General features: G+C 60.5%; 1 protein-coding gene across 2 annotated transcripts in view; it reads right to left on the bottom strand.

Annotated features, from left to right (window-relative positions):
• Positions 1-11,761: 11,761 nt before the first annotated feature.
• Positions 11,762-20,658, bottom strand: part of DIS3L2 (DIS3 like 3'-5' exoribonuclease 2) — a 256,171-nt gene continuing 247,274 nt past the window's right edge. For both annotated transcript variants that reach the window (XM_075004083.1, XM_075004085.1), the window contains exons 19-22: positions 20,314-20,444; positions 19,548-19,652; positions 17,355-17,456; positions 11,762-12,316 (exon numbers count right to left, since the gene is read on the bottom strand). In XM_075004083.1, coding sequence (XP_074860184.1) covers positions 12,218-12,316; positions 17,355-17,456; positions 19,548-19,652; positions 20,314-20,444 — 437 coding nt within the window. In that variant the 3' untranslated portion in view covers positions 11,762-12,217. The remainder of the gene's footprint in view (positions 12,317-17,354; positions 17,457-19,547; positions 19,653-20,313; positions 20,445-20,658) is intronic.

Consider the following 20,658-nt stretch of genomic DNA (forward strand, 5'->3'; position numbering starts at 1 on the left):
TGGGCGCTCTGCTGATTGGCTGGGCAGCATTGGAGTCGCCCAGCTGAGAGGGAATGCTGACCACCAGACTGTGGTGACGTTCCCAGCCCCGGGGCCACGGTTCCCCCGTCTCTGCAGGGCAGCGAGCCCCAGAGCACCAGAGCGGGGAGGGCCGCCCCCGAAGAGCCAGAGCCTGGGAAACTACCCTGCTGGCTTACTACCACCAAGCTGCTCCTCAGCCACCCCTGGGGCTGGCAGCGGGGGCCTTGCTGAGAGCTGGCAGGAAGGTGGTGCTGTTTGTGGTGTTGGCCCAATTGTGCCCCCCCAGCCCCCGGCCTCCAGCCTCCGGTGTCGCCCCTCAGCGCAGGTTCAGCAGAGTGCAGCCCTGCTGCCGGCGGAGCGAGTGGGGGCCTCCACCCTGCATGCGGCTCAGGCCAAGGGGCAGCGCGACCCACGGCTCCCTGGGCGTTAGCCCCCACCCAGCCTGTGGGAGAGCCACACGGCACCCACCCCACCTTGCACAGGGCTGTGGCCACTGGCTTCCAGCTGTCGGGCATGGAGACTCTAGGCTGCCAGGTTGGGGCTACGCTGCCACCCACCGCTGCTGGCCTGGGCAGGGATCTGGGGCAGCACCGCGGGGGGCGGGGTGCAGGATCTGGGGCAGCCTGGCAGCCCCACAAGCTCCAGAGTCAGTGGCAGCCATGTGGCGAGGTCTGGGGCTCCCACCCTCCCCACAAGCTCCAGGGTCTGGGCCAGTCACCCGGTGGGGGTGGGGGCGGGGGAGCCGGCTGGCTCCAAAGGGTGGAGGTCCGGGCTGGGCTTGACTATCAGTTCTGTGACTTCACTCCAGGGGCTGTGCAGAGACCCCCGCCACTCCCCGCCAGCAGAGCCCAGGAGCGGGCACAGCCAAGGCCTGCAGCCATCTTTCTTGCTTCCTGCCCCGGCGGCCCGAGCTGCTCTCGGGGGGGGGGTCGCCCCCTGGTAATTCCACGGGGTGCCCAGGGTGGCTTGGGCTAGCTCAGGCCCCGGGCCAGATTTGGAGCCCCACAGCCTGGGCCCAGGGTGGGGCCGAAGGGCTCAGGTCACAGCCCCCTGGGCATGGGGTGAGACTGCGGCTGGGGCCCCCCGGGGCAGTGGGGCTCGGGGGGTATGGAGTCATGGCCCTCAGCAGGGGTCGGACTCAGGTGGGGCACTGTGGCTGTGAGAGGGGACTAGGAGGTGCCACAGCTGCGAAGGGTGGGGACGGCGGGACTGACCCTGGGACACCCCCTCCTCCCAGCAGGGCACAGGCGGAGCGAGTCCCACCCGGTGCTCAGCCGCCCGCCGGGCACGGACAGACCCTGCTGGCCAAGCAGGAGCCGTTTCCCACCCACACTGAGCAGCGGACATCCCCCGGCCCCCTTCTGCAGCAGCGTTCGGTGCCCCTGTCCAGCCTGCAGCGCCCAGGGGCCCTTCCCCAGCACAGGCGCCCGGGGCCCCCTTCGATTAGCTGCTGACATTTCGGCAGGGGCAGAGGGGTGCAGCTAACAGGAGTCCCCGGTCCCTCCTGCTTGGCTCTGTCCCAGCACCACCATGGCCCTGCACCCATGGCTGGAGCATCCTAGCTCCTCTGTTCCACTTCCCAGCCATAAATATTGAACCAGCCCCACGGTGGGGATGCACAGCCCCCAACCAGCCCCCCCCGCGCTCCAGCGGACGGCCTGGTCGAGGCAGCAGCAGCCCGGGGGTGTGCCGTCCTTGCTTGGCTTCCAGCGCCCGGGACAGCCAGGGGGCTGCAAGGCACCACGGACAGCAATCCTGCTCCATGGACCCCCAGCCCCTCGGCCCAGGTAACACCTCCGAGCAGCCGCCAGGATGGTGGACCTGAAGCCGGGGTCACAGCTGTGCTTCGCTGGCTGCTTGAGGGACGCACACAGCAGAGACGGCTCCTGTTAGGTGCACCCCGACCTTGCCTCGGCCCGCAAAGTTTGAGCCTCACCTCGTGCTGCAGGAGCTGCTGAGAGCCCGACCGCCAGGCAGAGGGAGAAGCAGAGTCCAGCTGTGGCCAGGTGTTGCCCTGCGCTCATTGTGCAGCGCCGGGGTGCGGGGATCCCTCACAGACTCCGCCTGGCTCTGGCCAGGGAAGGTTGCTGTCTCTTATAGACGCTTCCCTTCACCTTTGGACCGGCTGGCTCCTCGCCCAATGTGTGGGGGGCGTAAAGTCCTGCTGCGGAGGGTGATAAAGCAACGAAAGCCTGGTGGGGAGCTGAGCTCTGCTCAGCCGGCCCTGCGGAGCTCCTCCGAGGCTTTGCTGCAGGCTGTCTGCCTTCGCCCCTGCAAAGGCCTGGGCCAAGCTCCCCCCACACCCCGCCTCAAGACCCCGCTGTCGCCCTGGGAAGCACCCAGCCATTGTTGGACACAAGGAGCTTAGATTAGAGACCCCCGCCCATGTCAGGGCGTGGGGTGGCTGCTCCCAGCAGGCTGGCTGGGGGTCAAGAGCCCCTGGAGAGGAGCAGGAGGGCTTTGGCCCCCTGATAAGCGGCCTGGCTATTTACCTTGCAATCGAAGAAGGAGGCGGCTTTGCAGTCACAATAGAAACCTGCCAGGAGGAAATGCCAGAACCTGTTACTGCCCAAACTCCACCCTGGGCTGGCTCCGACTGCCTAAATCCCCTGCCCTGCCCCATCCCGTCCCGTCCCTCCCCTGAGCCGGCTGCAGGGCAGCACCCTCGGTGCCCACACCCAGTGGGGGGCCAAGGGCCGGCTCTTTAGTGTGGACGCCGGCAAAGCCGAGGTTGCTGGGCCTGTCTCTGCCACCGACGGAAAGGCAGTGCTTCAGGGGTGGGGGCCGGTCCACCAGCAGGTTAGCCAAGAGGTCAGGGTGCTGGCTCAGGCTCCCAGTGTTCCCAACCCTCCGGCTGCTGGAGCTGGGTCGGGGTGATGGGATGCCTCACTCGAGGACCGCTCTGCTCCAGTCGCTCCTGCTGCAACACCCGGCACCAGCCTCCGGGCTGGACAGGGCACTGCGCCACATGTGCCTCGGGGGCCCAGCTGCACGCCGCTCCCTACCCAGTCTTACCGGCACAGCCCTGGGGAGCCTGGGCTGCCCGGCCCCAGATGCTGCAGTTCAGACCAGTGGCATTGCCACATTTCCCTAGGGAACAACAGGTGGCCTCGAAACACTGGCAAAGCAGGACTGGAAACCGGCTGGGGCAATGGCCGGGGATCGGATTCAGCATCCAGAGCACGGCCCCCTGGGGAACTAGCCTTGCGCTGGCCGGAGCTGGTGGCTGGCTGGGGCAGCCGCTTAGGCTGGGCTGTGAAATTGCAGCCCAGGTGCTGGTAGGGGTCAGTGGGAGGTGGGTCCCCGAATGCCAAGTTCCAGCCGGAGTCCAAACGTTTACGCACAGCACCATCCTGCCCCTGCATGCGAGCGGCTCCCTGGCCAGGGGAAGCCAGCTCAGGAGGAAACGCCCTTGGCCTGCTGATCAGTGGGAGGTGCAATGAGCATGGGGTCCCGGGTAGGTTCTCAGCTCAGGCCAGGCACAGTTTGTTCCCTGCCCGAGCAGGGCTGCTGGGTTTTTCAGGGGTTTGTCTGCGGGGGGCGGGGGGCATGGTGTCCCTGGGGGTTACTGGTTTCACAAGGGGCGGGGGCAGGGAGGTGGCTCTTGCAGGGACCAGCACAAACCCCGGCCAGCAGCCTGGAGAATGGAGACTCCAGTGACCGGGACACCCAGCGTGAGTGGCACAGCTGGTCCTGGACGGCAGTACAACGGGCTGTGGAGAGGGACTGGGGTGATCTGACCAGCAGGATCCAGCCAGGGGAGGTGGGGGAGCAAGGCACAGATGAGAGAAGCGGCAGCAAAGAGGGGCCCAGGCGACCCAGGTTACCTGGCCAGGGGCAGTGTTTGAGGGCAGGTGATACCAGATGCCCAGCTGCAAAGCGCAGGGTCTGTGGATTGGGGCGAGAGAGCACGCAGAGGCCTCCGGGCCGCAGGGGAGACTCAGACGTGCTGGGCGGAGGGAGGCCAGGCCTGAGCTGGGCTCCTGGGCACAGGTCAAACGCTCCGTAAAGCTCCTGCTTTACGCTGGCTGAGCGTCACCTGCTCCAGAGATGAGGCCTGTCTTAGTCGCTCTGGGAGGGGAGGCCACGGGGGCCCAGAGTGAGGGGTTCTCGGAGGGGGGCACATGTCAGAGGCAGGTCAGCTGGGGGCGCAGAGGGGCGCGGTCCCAGGACGCAGAGAGGTGAGGCCCCAAGAGCAGACCCCTGAAAAGGGCTGTGGCACCAAAGGGGGATTCCCCCACACAGACCAAGCGTGAGCAGGAGCCATGAGTCCTTGACGCTCTCCCCATCTCACCATGGCGCTGGGGCTGGAGAGCACAGCCTGGCTGGCCCGTTGGCTTGGAGCGCGGCGTGACGCACTCCCTCAGGTCCCGGCTGCTAGCGTCCGGCTGTCACCGACCCAGGCAGCGGCCAGCTGTGTGCGTGGGGCAGGTCCCGGCAGCACACAGCTTCCTGGCCCCCTGGCGCATTAGCCAGTGTCAGTGCAACCCAGCTGGGTGAGGGGTGGAGATGCTGGGACCACTGCCTGAGCCAGCATGTGCCTGCTCCCCAGCCGGGTGCTTCTGTGCTTGGGACTGCGCCACGTGCACCATGGCCTGGGCTGTACCACATGGCTGGGGCTGCACTGCTGGCTGCCAACAGATACGGGAACAGGCATGACGTGGAGCACACTGGGGGGTCAGCACAGACGGGGAGAGGCTCATGCTGCGTGGTGCTGGCCAATCAGGAGCACGGCCCTGGCTTGGTTGCTGGTCAGTGTTGGACGTGGCGCACCGGCACTGAACCACGCTCAGCACGATGGCAGCTGGCACCACTGCTCCCCACCGTGTTCAGACTCAGCAGCATTCCCCAGCGCAGCCCAGTCCCCTGTAAGGCTCCGCTCCTGGGGGTTGGCTGCAGCAGATGCCCTGCAGTGCAGCCAAGCTACCCCACTCGCACTAGGGAGCTGGGGTCGTGTGGTCATGCCCAGGGGCCTGCACTGGTGCAAGCTGGCCTGCTCTCCCGCCAGCAGGGGAGCGGGAACTTGGAGAACACAGCAGCTACGGGGCAAGCAAATTACAGGCACAGTGCTGAACCAACCCCTGGGAGACAACAAGCCGAGCCTCGGCCTCTGGCTGGGCCCTAGAGCGGTTGTAGGCAGACTGTTACCAAGGCTTGTCGACACTAGAAAGCTGGGTTCTTGCCTCACTTGAGTTCTGTATAAAATGTTTTGTGCGTGTGTACACACACACACACACACACACACACACACACACACACACACACACACACACACACACACACACACACACACACAGAGGCACTCTCTGCCCTCCCTGCCAGCCACACACACCCACACACTCACACTCTCTCTCTCCCTCCCCCCGTCCCCCACACTAATTTCTCATCCCTTCCACACACACCTTCACCCAATCTGCAGGGCTCAAGGCTGACCCTGTAAATTTAAACTCCCACCCTTACCCAATTCCAAGGGCTCAGGGCATAATTCCCTGCGGGTCTGTGCCAGTGAGACAGCCTTCCACAGTAACACTGTTATTCTCTATTTATTGACAATTACCAAGAAAACAGAATACAGGCTAAGCGCACAGTACCATGCTCACCACTCCTGATAAGGCAGGCAGACAGACTTCCCTGTTGGGACAGACAAAGTCACTCTCTGGCTGCTGGTTGCTGCACCTCAGGGTCTCGGGGGTGAGTCCTTTAGGTGCTCCTTCTTCCCTCCTGGTGGATGTTCTGGTCCTCTTTTTTCCCGTTTGATGTCCTGTTCTTCTTTTTCCCCCCTTGGACCCAAGTTGTTAAGTAGTGAAACTGAGTCCTGCTTAGCTCTATCTTGACCAATTATTTTAGTACAATTTTACTAACCAATTATGACCTATGGTAACAGAATTACCTAACCAATCGTAACCCACCATCTTAACTGATTTACACCTAATGGTCTGAAGAAGTGGGTCTGTCCCACAAAAGCACATCACCTAATAAATTATTTTGTTCGTCTTTAAAGTGCTACTTGACTGCTTTTTTGTTTTGATAGTGTATAGACTAGCACGGCTCGGCTCCCTCTCTGTCGCTGTTAATTAAGTCTTCTTTACCCATCTTGATCTGTTTAACAGTGGGTGGCACTAGGATGTGGGTCTTCTTCTTAACAGCCTGATATGCTACAATTGTGCTGGAATGTAGATGGAGTGTGAGTATGTGACTTGTAGCTTCACAGTTACCGGCTGCTGTTCTTTAGTCTGGCTGCAGACAAGCTACAGGCCTCTCAAAATGGCTAGAGAAACCATATTGGTTATACTGTTACACTCCCCACCAGCCCCCCAGCCCCACACGGAAAAGTTTACTCCAGACTGAGTTATCCTGGGATAAGATTTGTGTGGACATGTGAACTGTTCCTGGCCAGGCCGTCCTCCAGCTGCTATCCCACACTGCCCCACTCCGACTATGCCTGCACCACGTGGTCAGCCTGGCTCTGCTAGGGTCAGCTGGGCTGGCTGTCATCTCCCCCGTTAAACGCCAGCACACACCTAAATGCGCCTCTGTGCGGTGCCAGCAGGTGGCCAGTTCACACGCCCAGAGACCATTACAGCAGCCCCGTATGCGCACACGTCCCCTCCAGCGCCCCGGCTCTGGGGGCGAAAGCACAGCCTGTGCCGTTTTGCCAGGAGTCCCCCGAATGTGACGATGGAGGAGCAGCTCTTGGAGGAAAGGCATGAGAAGAGACGCTTGCAGGACGTGGCCGAGTGCCGTGCCAAGGCCAGTGGCGTGACGGGAACGCTGGAGAGGCACGTTCTTAGCTTGGCTAGAGTCCTAGAATTCCAGTTGGGTTTGAGGGGGAGACCCACAATGCCCCAGATGTAAATTCCCACAATGCCCTGAGCTCACCAGCCGAATGCGGCACTGTGGGAAGCTACTTCAGACAGGCGCAGAGCTGCGTGGCCACGATGCTTTGCCTGGGAAGCTGCGGCAGCCGGCTCTGCGCTGGGAGCTGCTCGCTCGGTGCCGTTCCCGTGGAAAACCAGCCAGGGAAAACTCTCCTGCAGCGAGGTGGCCTGGGGCACTTGGTTGTGTGCCGGGACAAGGGATACCGCCCACTGACTCAGCCATTAGCTGGGGCCAAAGGCAGCTCCGGCTGGCTTTGCGAGTTTCCCCATCACCCTGCCCGTCCCCACACAGCTGGCTTGGGGGGGGGTTAGCCTTCTACAGGCCAGAGCTATCTGCAAGCCTGGTTCTTGCTCACCTGCTCTCGCCGTTCCTAACTGATCCACACAGCTTGTGACAGCTGCAAGCGCCAGGCAATCACTAGCAGGATTTGGAAACACTGTGTAGTTTCGGAGGTCACGCTCTCCATCAGCACTGATTGCACTGAATTCACATTTGCGCGGGGCCCAGGTGGCTCAAGCATGTACAAAAGAGGCGGCCAGGGCATTTACCATCCAAGCAGAGAGCCGCAGAGACCCGTCAGCAGAGAATTTATTGCCTTTGTCCCGTTGCTCTATACAGACATTGAAGAAACTGGCCTGCAGCTTCTTTCTGGCTTAACAGATGCCCCGGTGGCTTCGTACGCTCTCCTCTCCCGCCTGCTCTTTCGTGTACTGATGAGGCTCAAGCTGCCAGGAGACCGTTAAAAGTCCAGGAGGAGTTCAGTGAAGAGGGGGGAAGGGGCTTTTAGATTTGCTCCATTTGCCCCCCATGCCCAAATAACCAGACAGGGTTTTCCCAGGGGGATTCTTTAGCCTTCAGGCTGCCCAGCTCTATTGCAGCCGGGCCGTAAATCATCAGCTAAAGAACAACGTCAAGGAGAAAAAAAGCCACAGGGGGAAGGGGAGGGATAACTCAGGGATTTGAGCATTGGCCTACTCAACTCAGGGTTGTGAGCTCAATCCTTGAGGGGGCCATTTAGGAACTGGGGAAAATAGATGTCAGGGATGGTGCTTGGCCCTGCCAAGAGGGCAGAGGACCGGACTAGATAACCACCCAAGGTCCCTTCCAGCTCTGGGAGATGTCTATCCAATCCTAGGTATAGGAAAGCATGAGAAAAGTGTCAAGTAGCTCCCTTTTCGATAGCATGTGGTGCGGATAAACAAGGGTCTCACTGCAGGAGAGACACAGATAGCAGATTCAGCTCCTTTCGTACTTCTGCTTCTCAAACCTTAGGTTGAAACAAAGACACCCGCCCCATGGGTTTGCTGGCCTGCTGGGCCCCAGGGATCCTTCTGGGGACCCCACACCAGTGAATCTGGAAGAGCACCTCCATTTCCAGACTGCCCCAGAGCTGGACTTCCCTGTCGGATCAGGCATAACGCAGACTTCCGTCTTCACGAAGGCTTTGCCTACCCCGCGCAGCTTTTCGAAACCGCTGCATCGCCGCACCGCTCAAAGTCAGGCAGCGTAGCCGCTTGTTTGTCGGCTCTGCTGCCAGCTAAATACTTCCACCCCCAGGAGCAGCATCACCTGGGCTGGCAGGGGAGTGCTGGCGGCGGCTGGTTCGCACCAACACTTTGTGCAGCAAAACTTTGGTCTTTCAGTGGTTTTTTTTAACCCCTCGGAAGTGGCGGTGTTCAGTGCCGGGACAGAACTGGCTTAGCGGCATGTCTCGGCGCTGCCCTAGGGTGTCTGCAGGGGTATGAGGTGTGGATTTGAAATGGATTACGCCAGCAATGGGCACCCAAGAACAGGCCGCATGAGCGTTCCTCCTTCAGCTCAGTGGGCAGCAGCGGCCTCCGAACAGCTGATTTATGGGGGAGAAGGGCAAGGACAGAGCACGAATCAGGCGATTTGTGGTGCTCCAGAAGTGCTGGGAGGGAGAAGCAGGAGTAGGAAGCATAGGGCCCCGGCGCCCCAGTGTGAGAGGGGTGTGTGCATGGGGGGCAGACAAGGAGACAGTGGCCCAGAGGTGAAGTCCGAGTGGGTTGCATGTAGCCTGCCCACCACTAGATTAAGCTAAACTCCCCTCACCACCTATGCACTGATGCTGTGCCTGGGGAAACTGAGGCACCCACCTGGGGTTACCAAAGAACAGCAGGAAACACATGCAAGCCAACCAGGGGCATAAAATCCTCACGCAGCCCCACTTTGGCAGATGGTCAGGCCTACAGGTGTGCTGGAATTGGTCCCCCAGGGAAGGGTGGAGCCCAGGGTCCACTTGCGGGGCTGTACCAGCTGGCACGTCTCCTCGGTGGCTGGGCAGGAACCCGGCGAGGGGGATCTGCTCAAGCTGCAGAGGAGGGGAGAGCAGGTGCAAGACGCCCAGGACTCCATGCCGGGATCACGTCCGGCTTTGCATCAGCTCTTCAGGTGCTCCACAAATGGGCAGGACCGATCCCAGGGGCAGGGTGAGCGGAGCTGCTCAGCGAGGGCCCCAAGGGTTAACTATTGCTCTGCTGATCAGAGCCGTGAGAGAGGATCCCATTACAGCGAGAAGGGGCTGAGCGGGTCTCAGGTTGACGAGGGCTCAAACCACGCAGGGCTTGAGCGACTGTGCGGTCACACTCGCAACTGCTGCAGCGGCTGCTGGAGAAGGCCCAGCTGCTTCCCTGGGCTGGTCTCTGCCCAAGACAGCCAGGTCTTGCCTAGACTGGGCAGAAAGGGGTCTGGTGCGGTCGGACTGCGCCAGCTAACACGGCTGGACGCTGGTGAGCACGCGGCCACTGCCTGGCACACCAGCTAGGCTACACCGCGACCAGTTTAGGATGAAGTCTAGGTTGTCTTGTCCACACGCTCTGTGGCTAGCACCAGCCACCAACCCCTGGGCAGGGCCGGGGGAAGCTGGTGCCAGGTGACCACAGCCCTAGCAGAAAGCTGTGAGGGGAGAGAGCTAAGTGGTTTACGAGATGGAGACACTAGTGATACGAGGGCACTGGGACCTGCTGTTCTTTAGCGGGATGCTTTGGGTCTATGCCGGATGATAAACGAGCCCATCTCCTTGGCGTACCTTCCCCCTTCCCACTCCCCCGGCCGACACCATCTCGCTGCAGCACTCCGGCCGGGACTGGTGCCAGGCGTGGTCAGCACTCGCCCTTACGCAGCCGGGAGTCACGGGGGAGTTTAACAGCAGTGGGCATGTGGAATGCAGCAACAGGAGCTGAGCCAGGCTGGCCGGGGATGAGTCAAGGCATGGGTAGGCCGGAGGGTGCGGGGAGCAAGCCAAGGTCGCTGCAAGGCAGGCTGGGGGATCAGAGGCACCGGAGCATTTTGGCTTCCATAGCAGACCAGGGAATGCAAGGGGGGTGAGGGGAGATGGAGCCTGAATCTCCCAAGAGGATCCAAGGGCTGGGGGCTCTGAGTGCCTGCTGAATGTGACCCCCACAGGGGCTCTCCCCCCAACTCCTTCGCACTGCCCCTGCCCCTGCCCCAGGGAAACACCTCCAGCAGCTGCCCCAGGCCTCCCCGCGCAGAGGGTCACGCAGGAACACAGCAAGCAGCTGTACAGGGAAGCCAAAGGCACCTGCTACCAGGGCAAGCAGCAGAGCAGCGGCCGAGGGCGCCAGCCACCAGGCAATGCACGGCGCCTCCCTGCTCTGCCCTTGCGCAAGTCCCACCGGCGCGGGAAATGCAGGTGGCATTGCTGCGGCATGACGCTGAATGTCACAATGTGCTGAGACAGAGCAAGCAGAGAGGGGCTGTAGCCAGGCAGAATACCCCTGCTCTACTCCATCTTGCCCCTCTTAGGTGCCTCAGTGCACAAAGGACAAAGACAACGCACAGTCTTAGATGCCTGGGAGCACAGATGTGCTGCCTCATCATGACCCTGGAAAAAAGAACACAGATAAGAGGGCTAACAGGCCAGCCTCAAACTGCCCTTGGCTGGTACTGATAATTGATACGCCCACGCATCGTCCCAGGAAAGGAATCTTGTGCCCATACGGAAAGAATGTTCTGTCTTAATGATTTAGTTATCTCTGTCTTACAAGTGTAAATTAAGTTGCAACTCCCTTGTAAGAACTGGTGTCACAAAGGCGAACCAGTACAATTGGCACGTTTAGATAAGGAAGAGTGTACGTGACCCAAGAGGTATAAAGAAGGGTCCGGCAGCCCACTCTAACTGAGCTCCAATTTCCTGTACCTGCCAGTTGGGTGAAGTTATTGCCTCCTGAGGTCCCAGGGAATGCCCTCCTCGTACTGTTCTTCCCGAGGGATACAGTGAACGACATTGGCTACGCCGGAGTCGAAGGACGCAGGGGTGAGAATTATACCTGTAATGCACTTTTGAGCACATTTAATAGTAAGAGCTCTTTAGGCTGAGGCGTCTGGTCCTCAGCTGGGTAACTTTTCACTTGTAATGTAATTGACGTCATATGTATCATCCTACTAGGAGTTAAGAAGATAGAGCAATAACCTTGTAACCATTAAGATTCTTATTTCTGCTTCTAATAAATAGCAACCCGCATTCAAGCTTTCAGCCTGACTCCTTCCAGTTACTGTAACTCCGCCAAACACAAAACAAAGAACCTTAGCTGTTTGGCTGCATCAGCCTGGTCAGTGGTAAGGGTGCAGTAAAAGCTGAGTGCTGAGTCGTGTCACCTCCACAGGGCAGACTCTTGGGGCACCCGACAGCCGTCCTGGCTGCCCGCTGTGAAGGGACTGTTGGTACTAGCAGTCAAAGACTCGGATGTAACTAGGCTCACAGGCCACTCATTACCTGGCCATGGGCTAACGGGGGCCCAGCCTGCCGGGCAGAGGGGTCACTGCCTCGGATTCCCAACCTTGGAATGCAGAGGAGACAGAATCGAATCCACACATGTGCCATGGCTGGCCGGATCTTTATTACGCCACGCGGAAGTCAGCAGGGAACCTGGCAGGGACTCCCGCTTCTCCCACCTCCAGGAGTGCCCAGCATGGCCCATGCAGAATGGACAGTGGTAGCCTCTGTGCCTCCCAAGAGGCCGCCAGCACCCATGGGGACCGATTCAACTCAGGCTCGGGCAGTGGCAGAGGGGCAGGTGGCAGCATTTAAAAAGAAAAACAAAAAAAAGCTAAAAAGTCTTTGAGAAGCGGCAGAAGGTCCCTGCCGCTCTGGCAGCCGCAGCCAGGAGAGGCCGGAGTTCCCTCAGCCAGGCTAAAAGCCACCCCCAAGTAAAAGCGAATTTAAAAAGCTGCCCCTCCCCCTCGCCTGCCCCAGCCCAGGGCGGTGCCCAGCCTGGGTCATACCCTGGAGCCATGCGTGGCAGGGCTGTCCAGGAGGTGCTGCAACCCCTGGCTCTCACTTCTCTCGGCTGGGTTTCTTGAGCACAGCGCTGTACTTCAGCGGGCTGCTGCCGGACGTCAGAACCACCTCCACCAAGGTGAAAATGGTGATCACCTTTGGCCAGGGAAAAAAAAGACAGCTGGGATTAGCTGGCTGCAAACAACGAGTCAGCCTCCGGCTGCCTCTGCTCCCTGGGGCCCTGCCAACCCACCGGGAGCCTGGGCAGCTGGAGACGGCTGAGGAAGCTCAGCTATACCTGGGAGATGTGACGGGGTGGGGATGGAAATTTCAGGTGCCCCAGGATGGCAGGCTGGGGCAGCTGCTGCGTGGCAGGGAGGGGGTGGGAGGACGGGGGATCTGCAGAGACAGAGCACAGGGGTTTTGTGGAGCTGCCTGTGAAATCTCAAGCTGCCACTGGGCATGAGCTGCTCCCTGCTGTGATTTGCACTCCGGGCACTAAGTCGGCCCCCACACAGTGCGCCCCCCCCACCACCCGGGACACGGAGCACTGAGAACTCGGCTAGATTGGGAAGACGCTGAAAAGGGGCAGGGCTGACACCTTCCCAGCCGAGGCGTGTGACCTGCACCAAGGCCAGGCTGCTCAGTCAGCCCCATGCCTGATGTAATCTGGCTTCAGCCTCTGACTAGCAGCTGCACAATCAGAGCCGGCTCCTCCTTCATTAGCACCAGCAAGGCCGCAGCTGGAGGGACGTGGTCATGCCCAGTGCTTACAGGCCCCACGTGTCTTTTCACCCAGTGGAAGTGAAGCTGAAGAGTCCAGAGCCTGCAGGACCGTGACAGAGAAGAGAACCCTGCTGCTGGGGGGCTCTGGGACTGGATTCGCACCCCGACTCTGCCAGACCCTCTCTGTGACCTTGGCCAAGTCACCATCTCCCGGCGCCTAAATCCCCCATCTGCTAAATGGGACCAACCCTTCCTTCGTCCCAGGCGTTGGTCAATTTTGAGCAGAAACTCTCCAGCCCCGGGGGCCTGGTTAGAGCCTGCTGGGGCCCCTGGGACACAGAGAAGTAACACGTACTTGAACCAGAGAACACAAATTCCTGTAAATACGCTACCTAGGGGGTTTCTCACACAGTCCCTCACTCACAGCCTTGGACTCGTCAGCGTATCAGGGCAGACTTCAGAATGGAACAGACTGTACCAGAGTTACGGAGGGAAATACGGACCCCGCACAAGAGGGGTATTGAAGTGTAACTAGATAACCCGGCGGGGCTGGAGCAGCCCCCAGCCTGCCGCAGGCAGAGGGCTGCCCCGGTCCCGCAGGGGTGCCACAAGCAGGGGGTGCTCTGGCTGGGGTGGAGCAGCCCAGGCCGCATCGGCCCCTGGTGGGGGAGAGATGGCTGGGGAGGCCATGAACTGGGATTGCCCCGTCCACTTGGAATTCCCCTACCAGCAGCGTGCCCGGGGCCACAGTGGATACGGGCTCCTCCGGTCTTGCTGTTGGTGGTGCCACAGGCAGGGGCGCTGCAGCCCAGCCAGAGCAGCTCCCGTCTATGGCAGAGGGGACACTCCCCAGCTGCCTGGCCCCACACCCGTGTGACGGGTTACTCGGTTTAACCCAGCAGTTAGCTGGTTAACCAACAAAATGGGCTTTAGCTTCCCTACTGCAGAGTCAGTCCTGCAGAGCTTGCAACCTGCCCTGCTCTCTTCCCCAGCTTCGCAGGTCACTGCCCGGGAGAGAAAGGCTTTGGTGGGACCAGAATCAAAACCAAACTCGCTCCTTTACCAAGCTGTAACTTATTAAATGTCTTGCTTGTCAAAGACTGGCCATCAGCAGAGCCCAGCCGACCGGAGCCCGGCCCAGAGGACCCTGCAGGTGGGTCAAGTCGGTCTGGCGCCCAGGGAGCCTCTCCTGGTGTCTGTTAGCACCGTCCTATCGATTATCTACTATTACTTCAAGGGAGCTCAGGTAGACTCATGCTCAGGTGCAGACTCCCTACTGGGAACGGCGCCAGGGATTTCTGGGGGACCGGGTGGTGATGACCGGAGGCAGCGGCACTTCCAGGATCACCCTTCTCCTGAGAACCATCCCACTGGAGACAGTGACGTGACCATGCACCAGCAAAACCCCAAACCACCAACGTGCCAGCAGCAAAGGGGCTGGCCAGGGCATGGCGGGGGGAATGAAGATTGAGGGCGCAGCCACATGGAGGAAAAAGGGCATGTTCTGAACTCGGATTAGCTACTCAGGTGCAAGCCCACGCGAGCATGCAGCAACTCAGCTTAACCCGGGCTACCGGCTCCCAGCCCTCCCGACAGGCTTTAACTGAGCCGTTCACCGGGTGCCAGCGCTCCATTTCACACGCCTCGCAGGGCCGCGCAAAATCAAACCACCGGGGCTGGAAGTCGACCCCAGCGCCCCTCAATAGCGCGAGGAGGAAGGGAGGCCGGCTGGGTCCGTCGACTGTAGATACGTCGATTCCAGCTATTAAACTGCCATGGCTAGAACTGCGCATCTACAATCGACGTTAAAGCCTAGTGTCGACCGGGCCTGAGCCGCCTCCTCTTCCGCTGCCAGTTTGGTCCCCGAGTTGGGACCAGCGTGCACAGACCTTACGGGAGAGCTGGGTGGCTCCCGCCGAGACGAAGAATTAAACAAGCCCTGCTGCATGCCGGGCAGTTGCACCCCGCGGTTCTTCGCCTCAGTCCCTGTGTGTATCCCCCGCCCTGCCCCAGCCTCATCGCTTCTCGACCCGGGGAGAACAGAGCGGGTGAGCTAGCTGGGGCAGGTCACTCTTGCAGAACGTGCCTGTACAGCTCCCAGCACAATGGGCCCTGTCCTGTTCACAACGCCTGCCCGGTCCCGGAGCGAGAGGAGAAACCCAGCCCAGTAGCCTCGCTCAGAGCTCCCGGGAGCTGTTGCAGCCCCTCCTCCTACCCTTCTGAGCGGGCAGGTTTTCCAGCCCTTCCTGTCACTGCTCCCATTCACTCATCGGCCAGAGAACAAGTCTCCCTGGGACTACGAAGGCTCCACTGGGCCTGCAGAGCACGTGCCAGCAGAGACGCCCTCCCACGCTGGGCACAAGCATTGGCCTAGGCTGGAGCAGAGCGTGGCATGCTGGCTTTCGCTGAGCTGGACCACTACGGCCAGCAGGACAGCCTGGGGGCACTGGCCCAAGCTGGCTGCCCCCCGGCTGTAGGGAAGGTCTCCGAAGGGATCGTAAGGGGGCAGCCGAGGCTCCGCTCCTCTTTTGAGTGCATTCGGGTGGCAGGGACCAGACTGGCCATAGCAGAGTGCCTGGCCACGGGAGGGAGGGTCCCAGGAGGCTGGGCTAGGGCAATGAACCCCCTGGTCTTGCTGCTGTTGGGTGGGGGGAGGCAGGCGGAGGCAGCTGGAGACGTGACCGGGCCCAACAGCTGCACGTTGAGCCTAGTCTGCAAACAGCCTTTACAGATGTTCTCGCTCCCCGGCCAGGCTCAGCCAAGCCAAGAGGCAGACGCCAAGCCTCGCACAGGCGCGTGGGCCCCTCCCACCGCGCAGAGCAGCGCCCAAGGGGTGGAGCTGCCTGGGCCCGAAGGACATGAGGGGGAGAGTAGCCTGTGCTCCAGGAGGGTGCAGCTGTGTGGCAAGGTGACATTGCTTCTTGCTGCTTCAGCAAAGCCGGGGAAGGCTGCAGCAGCCAGAGGGGTTAGAGATTTATTGACACAGGGCTCCCTTGGCTTGGAAGCGTGCGTGGTGCTATCCCAGGGGAGGGCTCCGGTGTTTGCTTAGGAGGTGGGGAAGATTCATGGAGCAGTTTCCTCCAGGGCCAAGTGTTTACTTTACAAAAATGATTAGCCCCGGGGCTGGGCTCCGCTCACGCTGGATGGTCATTCTTCATTCTCCTCCCTGCAAGCCTTTAAGTGATCCCAGCTCCTGTACCGCAGCCGGCATTGCGGCTGCTTGGGGCGCTCAACCGGGGGCCTTCCCCAGCCAAGGCAGCTTAGAGCAGAGGGTTCGCCTGGAAGGGAGCATGCAGCCGTGGGCGAGACGGCAGCAGCCGATCTGGTGTGTGCATACGATGGAGGCCATCCCGGCATAGCCGAATCAAAGCCCATGTAACACCATAGGGCGGACCTAGCCAAGACAAGGGAAAGGGAGTAGGAACACCATCCCCCAAGCCGTAGTGGCTGAGCATTCCTCTGTCCACAGGGCTGTTTCCACCTGGGGTCAGGTCGGCATGGCTCTGCTGATCTGGGTTGATTTGCACGGCCGACTGGCGGATCATGGGAGGCGCCTCGGCCAGGGGCCTGGGATTCAACCCTGGGAACTTCTAAGCGATCAGCTCGGCCCGTTATAGGAAAGCGTTGCCAACTTTTGTTTGGCACCAAGAGAGCACTTAATCAAGCCAGACAAATGCAATCAATCCCCTTGATTGAGTTACTGAGTTAATAGCTGAGGGGGCCACCGGAGAGAGATTTCTCTACTTGAGTAAAGCATTAACACCCGTCACAGGAAACGGGACTTAAAATGCTCCTTCTAATTGCATCTGAGCGCTGCCCTCCATATGGCTCTGGCCGCAAAAGCCAGGCGGAGGGGAATGCTAAAAGCCAGTGCAAGGGGCTGAGGAAGGTGTCTAGCCAGAAGCACAGACGGACCTGATCTTGCTTAACATCTTAATTAACGATCTGGAAGGGGGCAGTAAACAGCACGTTAATTCTGTTCTCAGAGGCTGCTGAGGCAGAGGCAACGGCCAACGGCTGGCAGCAGGGGAGCCAAAGGGCGGCAGGCCAGGGGGCTGGACTGCTTGTATACCGGGGAAGCTGAGAGCCGCTGAACCAATGGTAATGGAAACCTGGCACAGAATGGAAACCACCTCAAGCCAGGGGGTGCAGCAGCCTCCAGGCCCCCTGGTTCCAGCACTTCCAGAGGCAGAGGGGCTGGAAAGAGGGTGGGACAGGAAGAGTGAGCCACATGGGAGATGTCACCCTGGGAGACAGATTCAGGGAAGCCGGAAGGCTAGGAGGTTGCAGAAGTGACGGGAGCAGGGGGCTGGGAGCTGGGCCTGTGGGAATTGGCCGCATGGCCTGGACTACGGGAAGCCTGAGCCCACCTGAGAGGTCGGTGGGGTGAGGCGGGCAGAGGAGACCAGGTCTGGGCAATTCAGGACCACTCCAAAGGCACTTACGCCCAGCCCATTGGGGGCTTTACCTGAGGGGCAGCTTCCTGCTCTTGGGTCTCCAGCGCCCACAGGAGGGTCAGTTCAGGCTTCTTCCCCACCTTCTGAAAGTGGAATCCCGCCAGCGGCAGAGCCTGCGGAACAGACAGCCCGTTGGGGAAAGCTGGCTTCCGGGGCACTGCTGGACCCTAGGACTTGGTCCTCCGCCCCCGGTGTCCGTCCCCTGTTCCAAAGGGCAGGGAAATCAGCTGCTACCTGTGGTTCTCCTGCACTGGAGGCTGCTGAGTCAGGCAGTACTGGCCGAGCACTGCTGCGTACGCACACGCCAAGTTCTTTTTGTCCAGTACCCAGCGTAAAGCACCCCCAGTGCTCCGCAAACTCCCGGGAGGACGCCAGCCCCCGAGTCCCACGACTGTGGTGGAAATGGAGCAGTGCTGGAATCCACCCCCTGGCAGGCCATACATCATGCTGTCCGTGTGACTGCCAGCAGATCGCCGCCATGAAGTGCAGGTGTTAGACTGCAGCAAACCGCTTGCCAGCGGTCCCAGATTTATTATTTGCTCAAAGGCAGTTAACACCAACTGCTTCCCCATGTCAGCCCCAACTTGGGCTCCGGGCCCCAAACCTGGGTTCGGTTTCACTTTTCCCAGGAAATCCACTCCTGGCCCGCCCAGGGGCAAAGCAGAGGAGCTGGAAACCGGGGAGTCACTGCTTTGAAAGGCATCTGTGCTATGGGATCTGTCTGGCTGCTGGTGCTTGTCCTGCAGGGGGCGGTCGGAGGGAAGCCCCAGACAGTGACAGGAGGCTGACAACGGGGGGGGGCCTCATATCAGGTCTTGTTTGGAGGCACCTGAGTGCACCAAAAGTTACTGTCCATCTTGCACTATTTGGTTACAGGGCAGTTTGGGGTGAGATGGTGGTAGCCCTGTTAGAGAGAACACCCAGCTCAACGCTCACCATTCTCTGGCACCCCAGGACTCCCACAGCCCTCGATCCTAAGTCTGCCCTATGCAAGGTGGGTCCTTCTCCCTGGGATTTATTAGCTATGTGACTCTGATGTAGTAGCTCCTCACCATCCCACTGGGTCGGGCAGTCATAAGAACGGCCAGACTGGGTCAGACCAAAGGTCCATCCAGCCCAGTAGCCTGTCTGCCGACAGTGGCCAGTGCCAGGTGCCCCAGAGGGGGTGGACCGAAGACAATGATCAAGCAATTTGTCTCCTGCCATCCATCTTCAGGCTCTGACAATCAGAGGCCAGGGACACCACTCCTACACTTGGCTAATAGCCTTTTATGGACCTAACCTCCATGAATGTATCTAGCTCTTTCTTAAGTTCTGTTCTAGTCCTGGCCTTCACAGTTTCCTCTGGCGAGGAGTTCCACAGGTTAACTGTGCGCTGAGTGAAGAAGAACTTTCTTTTATTAGTTTTAAACCTGCCACCCATTCACTTCACATGGTGTCCTCTTGTTCTAGTGTTATGGGCACAAGTAAGTAAGTCCTCTGCAGCCTCTGGCTATGCTGCTTGTAGAATCACAGAACACTAGAACTGGAAGGGACCTGGAGGATCCCTGGTACTCAAGGCGGGACCATGCACTGCCCAGATGGAGGTCTATTTTCACTTCACAGCTAACCCACAAACTCAACCTGCCCCTCCCTTCCTCTAAACAAAGCCCCCTGACCTGGTTTGGAGGCGCATTAAGCCCAGGGTAACTGGCCCATCTGGAGACACTGCTTAGAACCCAGACTCTGATTTAAGCTGGGCTGGAGCTGCCCATTTTACTGGGGAAATCCCAGCAGACTCACTGGAGCACTGATGGTCCTCCAGTGCCTTCCCCAGGGTAGACAGAGATGTTCTCCAGCAATTGACGCGCGTGACTGGGAAGAATCCTACAGCGTTTCCGCGCACAGAGCCAGGGGCCGTGCTGCAGGGCCCACGCAGTCCCCCAGGCAGCAGCGGTGGGGACGTGTGCCCCGGGGCAAGGTCAACCCAAGCACCGGGGTTCCCTGTGCAGTGCAGACACCCACCCTCGTTTCCTTGCCCAGCTGCACTGGCCCCAGGACAGCTCTGGTGGTGGCAGTGCTGACGCTGAGTGGCCACCGGGTCCGAGCCTGGCTGGAAGCCACAGAAGGGCGTGATGAGCCCATTGAGCAGAGGAGCAGCGGAGTGAGGTCGGGAGGGTTCAGGGCAAGGCCAGGCAAAGGACCCGTCGCTTGAGGGCACGTACGTTACAGTAGATGCGTTTCTGAACGCCGAATCGCAGCACCAGCACGTCGAAGGCCTCGTTCAGGACACCCATCACCATCGCCTCTGACTCCAGCGGGCCACACTCCTGCCAACACACGGCACCGTCGGGAGGGAGCCGGCCCTGGGCGGCCGCCACCCCAACCGTCTGTTTCCCACAACTGTCCACCCTGGGCCCTGCCTGTGGAGCCTACAAGTGGCTCCTCTGCTGGTGCTATGGAGCCCAGCACATCTTCCCCCCAGTTCAGACCAGGCTGCTAGGCAGCCTCCTGGGCTGCAAGCCACTGGGAGGGCGCTGCAGTGCTCCCAGGAGCTAGCCAGGTCCAAGCAGTCAAGGGAGGGTTCCTCAAGTCACAGCCACTCGCATCTCCACGGCCGGGACCGAGCAGCCGCCCCAGGGAAAAGGCCCCTTGAGCCGGGTAGGACACGGCAGGCAGATGCCAGCAGAACTGCATCCAAGAGCAGCACTTACCCCTTGTGGGGTGCAAGAGGGTGGAGAGCCCAGGGCTCCTGAGGCCAGGCACCGCCTGCAGAGACGGCAGCAGCTGGACTGACCCCAGAGCAAGCGGTGCCCCACGGGACAGGGTCGCTCTGCATCTGCTTTCAGCGCCCAGGGGCTCTCGGGAGACCACCCCACCCGCCCGAGACCCCAGGAGCCATCTCGGTGCCGGAGGGCGACAAGAGAAGCGCTAGGCCCTGGCCCCTGCGCCGAGGGAGCTGCTGGTGTCAGGGCAGCGCTGTGGTCTCACCCGGACAAAGATGGCGAAGAAAAGCTCGGCGCTGAGCTCCTGCACCCTCTTGGAAGCCATTTTACGGTCATTGCAGTGATCCGCTTGCTTCTGGATGGCCTCCTTGCTCATCCTGACCGGGCAGCCGGAGCCTGGCACAAAACGACCGGTTAGCACCCGGCTGGTACGGGGCCCACGCCCACCCCACGACACCAGGCGCCTGCTGTTCCTCGGAGCTGTGCCCCGGATCCCCAGGCAGCTCCCAAGCGCGAGCCCCAATGCGCAGGCAAAGCCTGCCAAGGGAGCTACCCTCCCCGGCCCTGCTGCACAGGAGGGCAGATCCCCCAGGGATCCTGGCACAGCAGT

Source organism: Carettochelys insculpta, chromosome 10, assembly GCF_033958435.1.
Source record: "Carettochelys insculpta isolate YL-2023 chromosome 10, ASM3395843v1, whole genome shotgun sequence".
Lineage (NCBI taxonomy): Eukaryota > Metazoa > Chordata > Testudines > Carettochelyidae > Carettochelys > Carettochelys insculpta.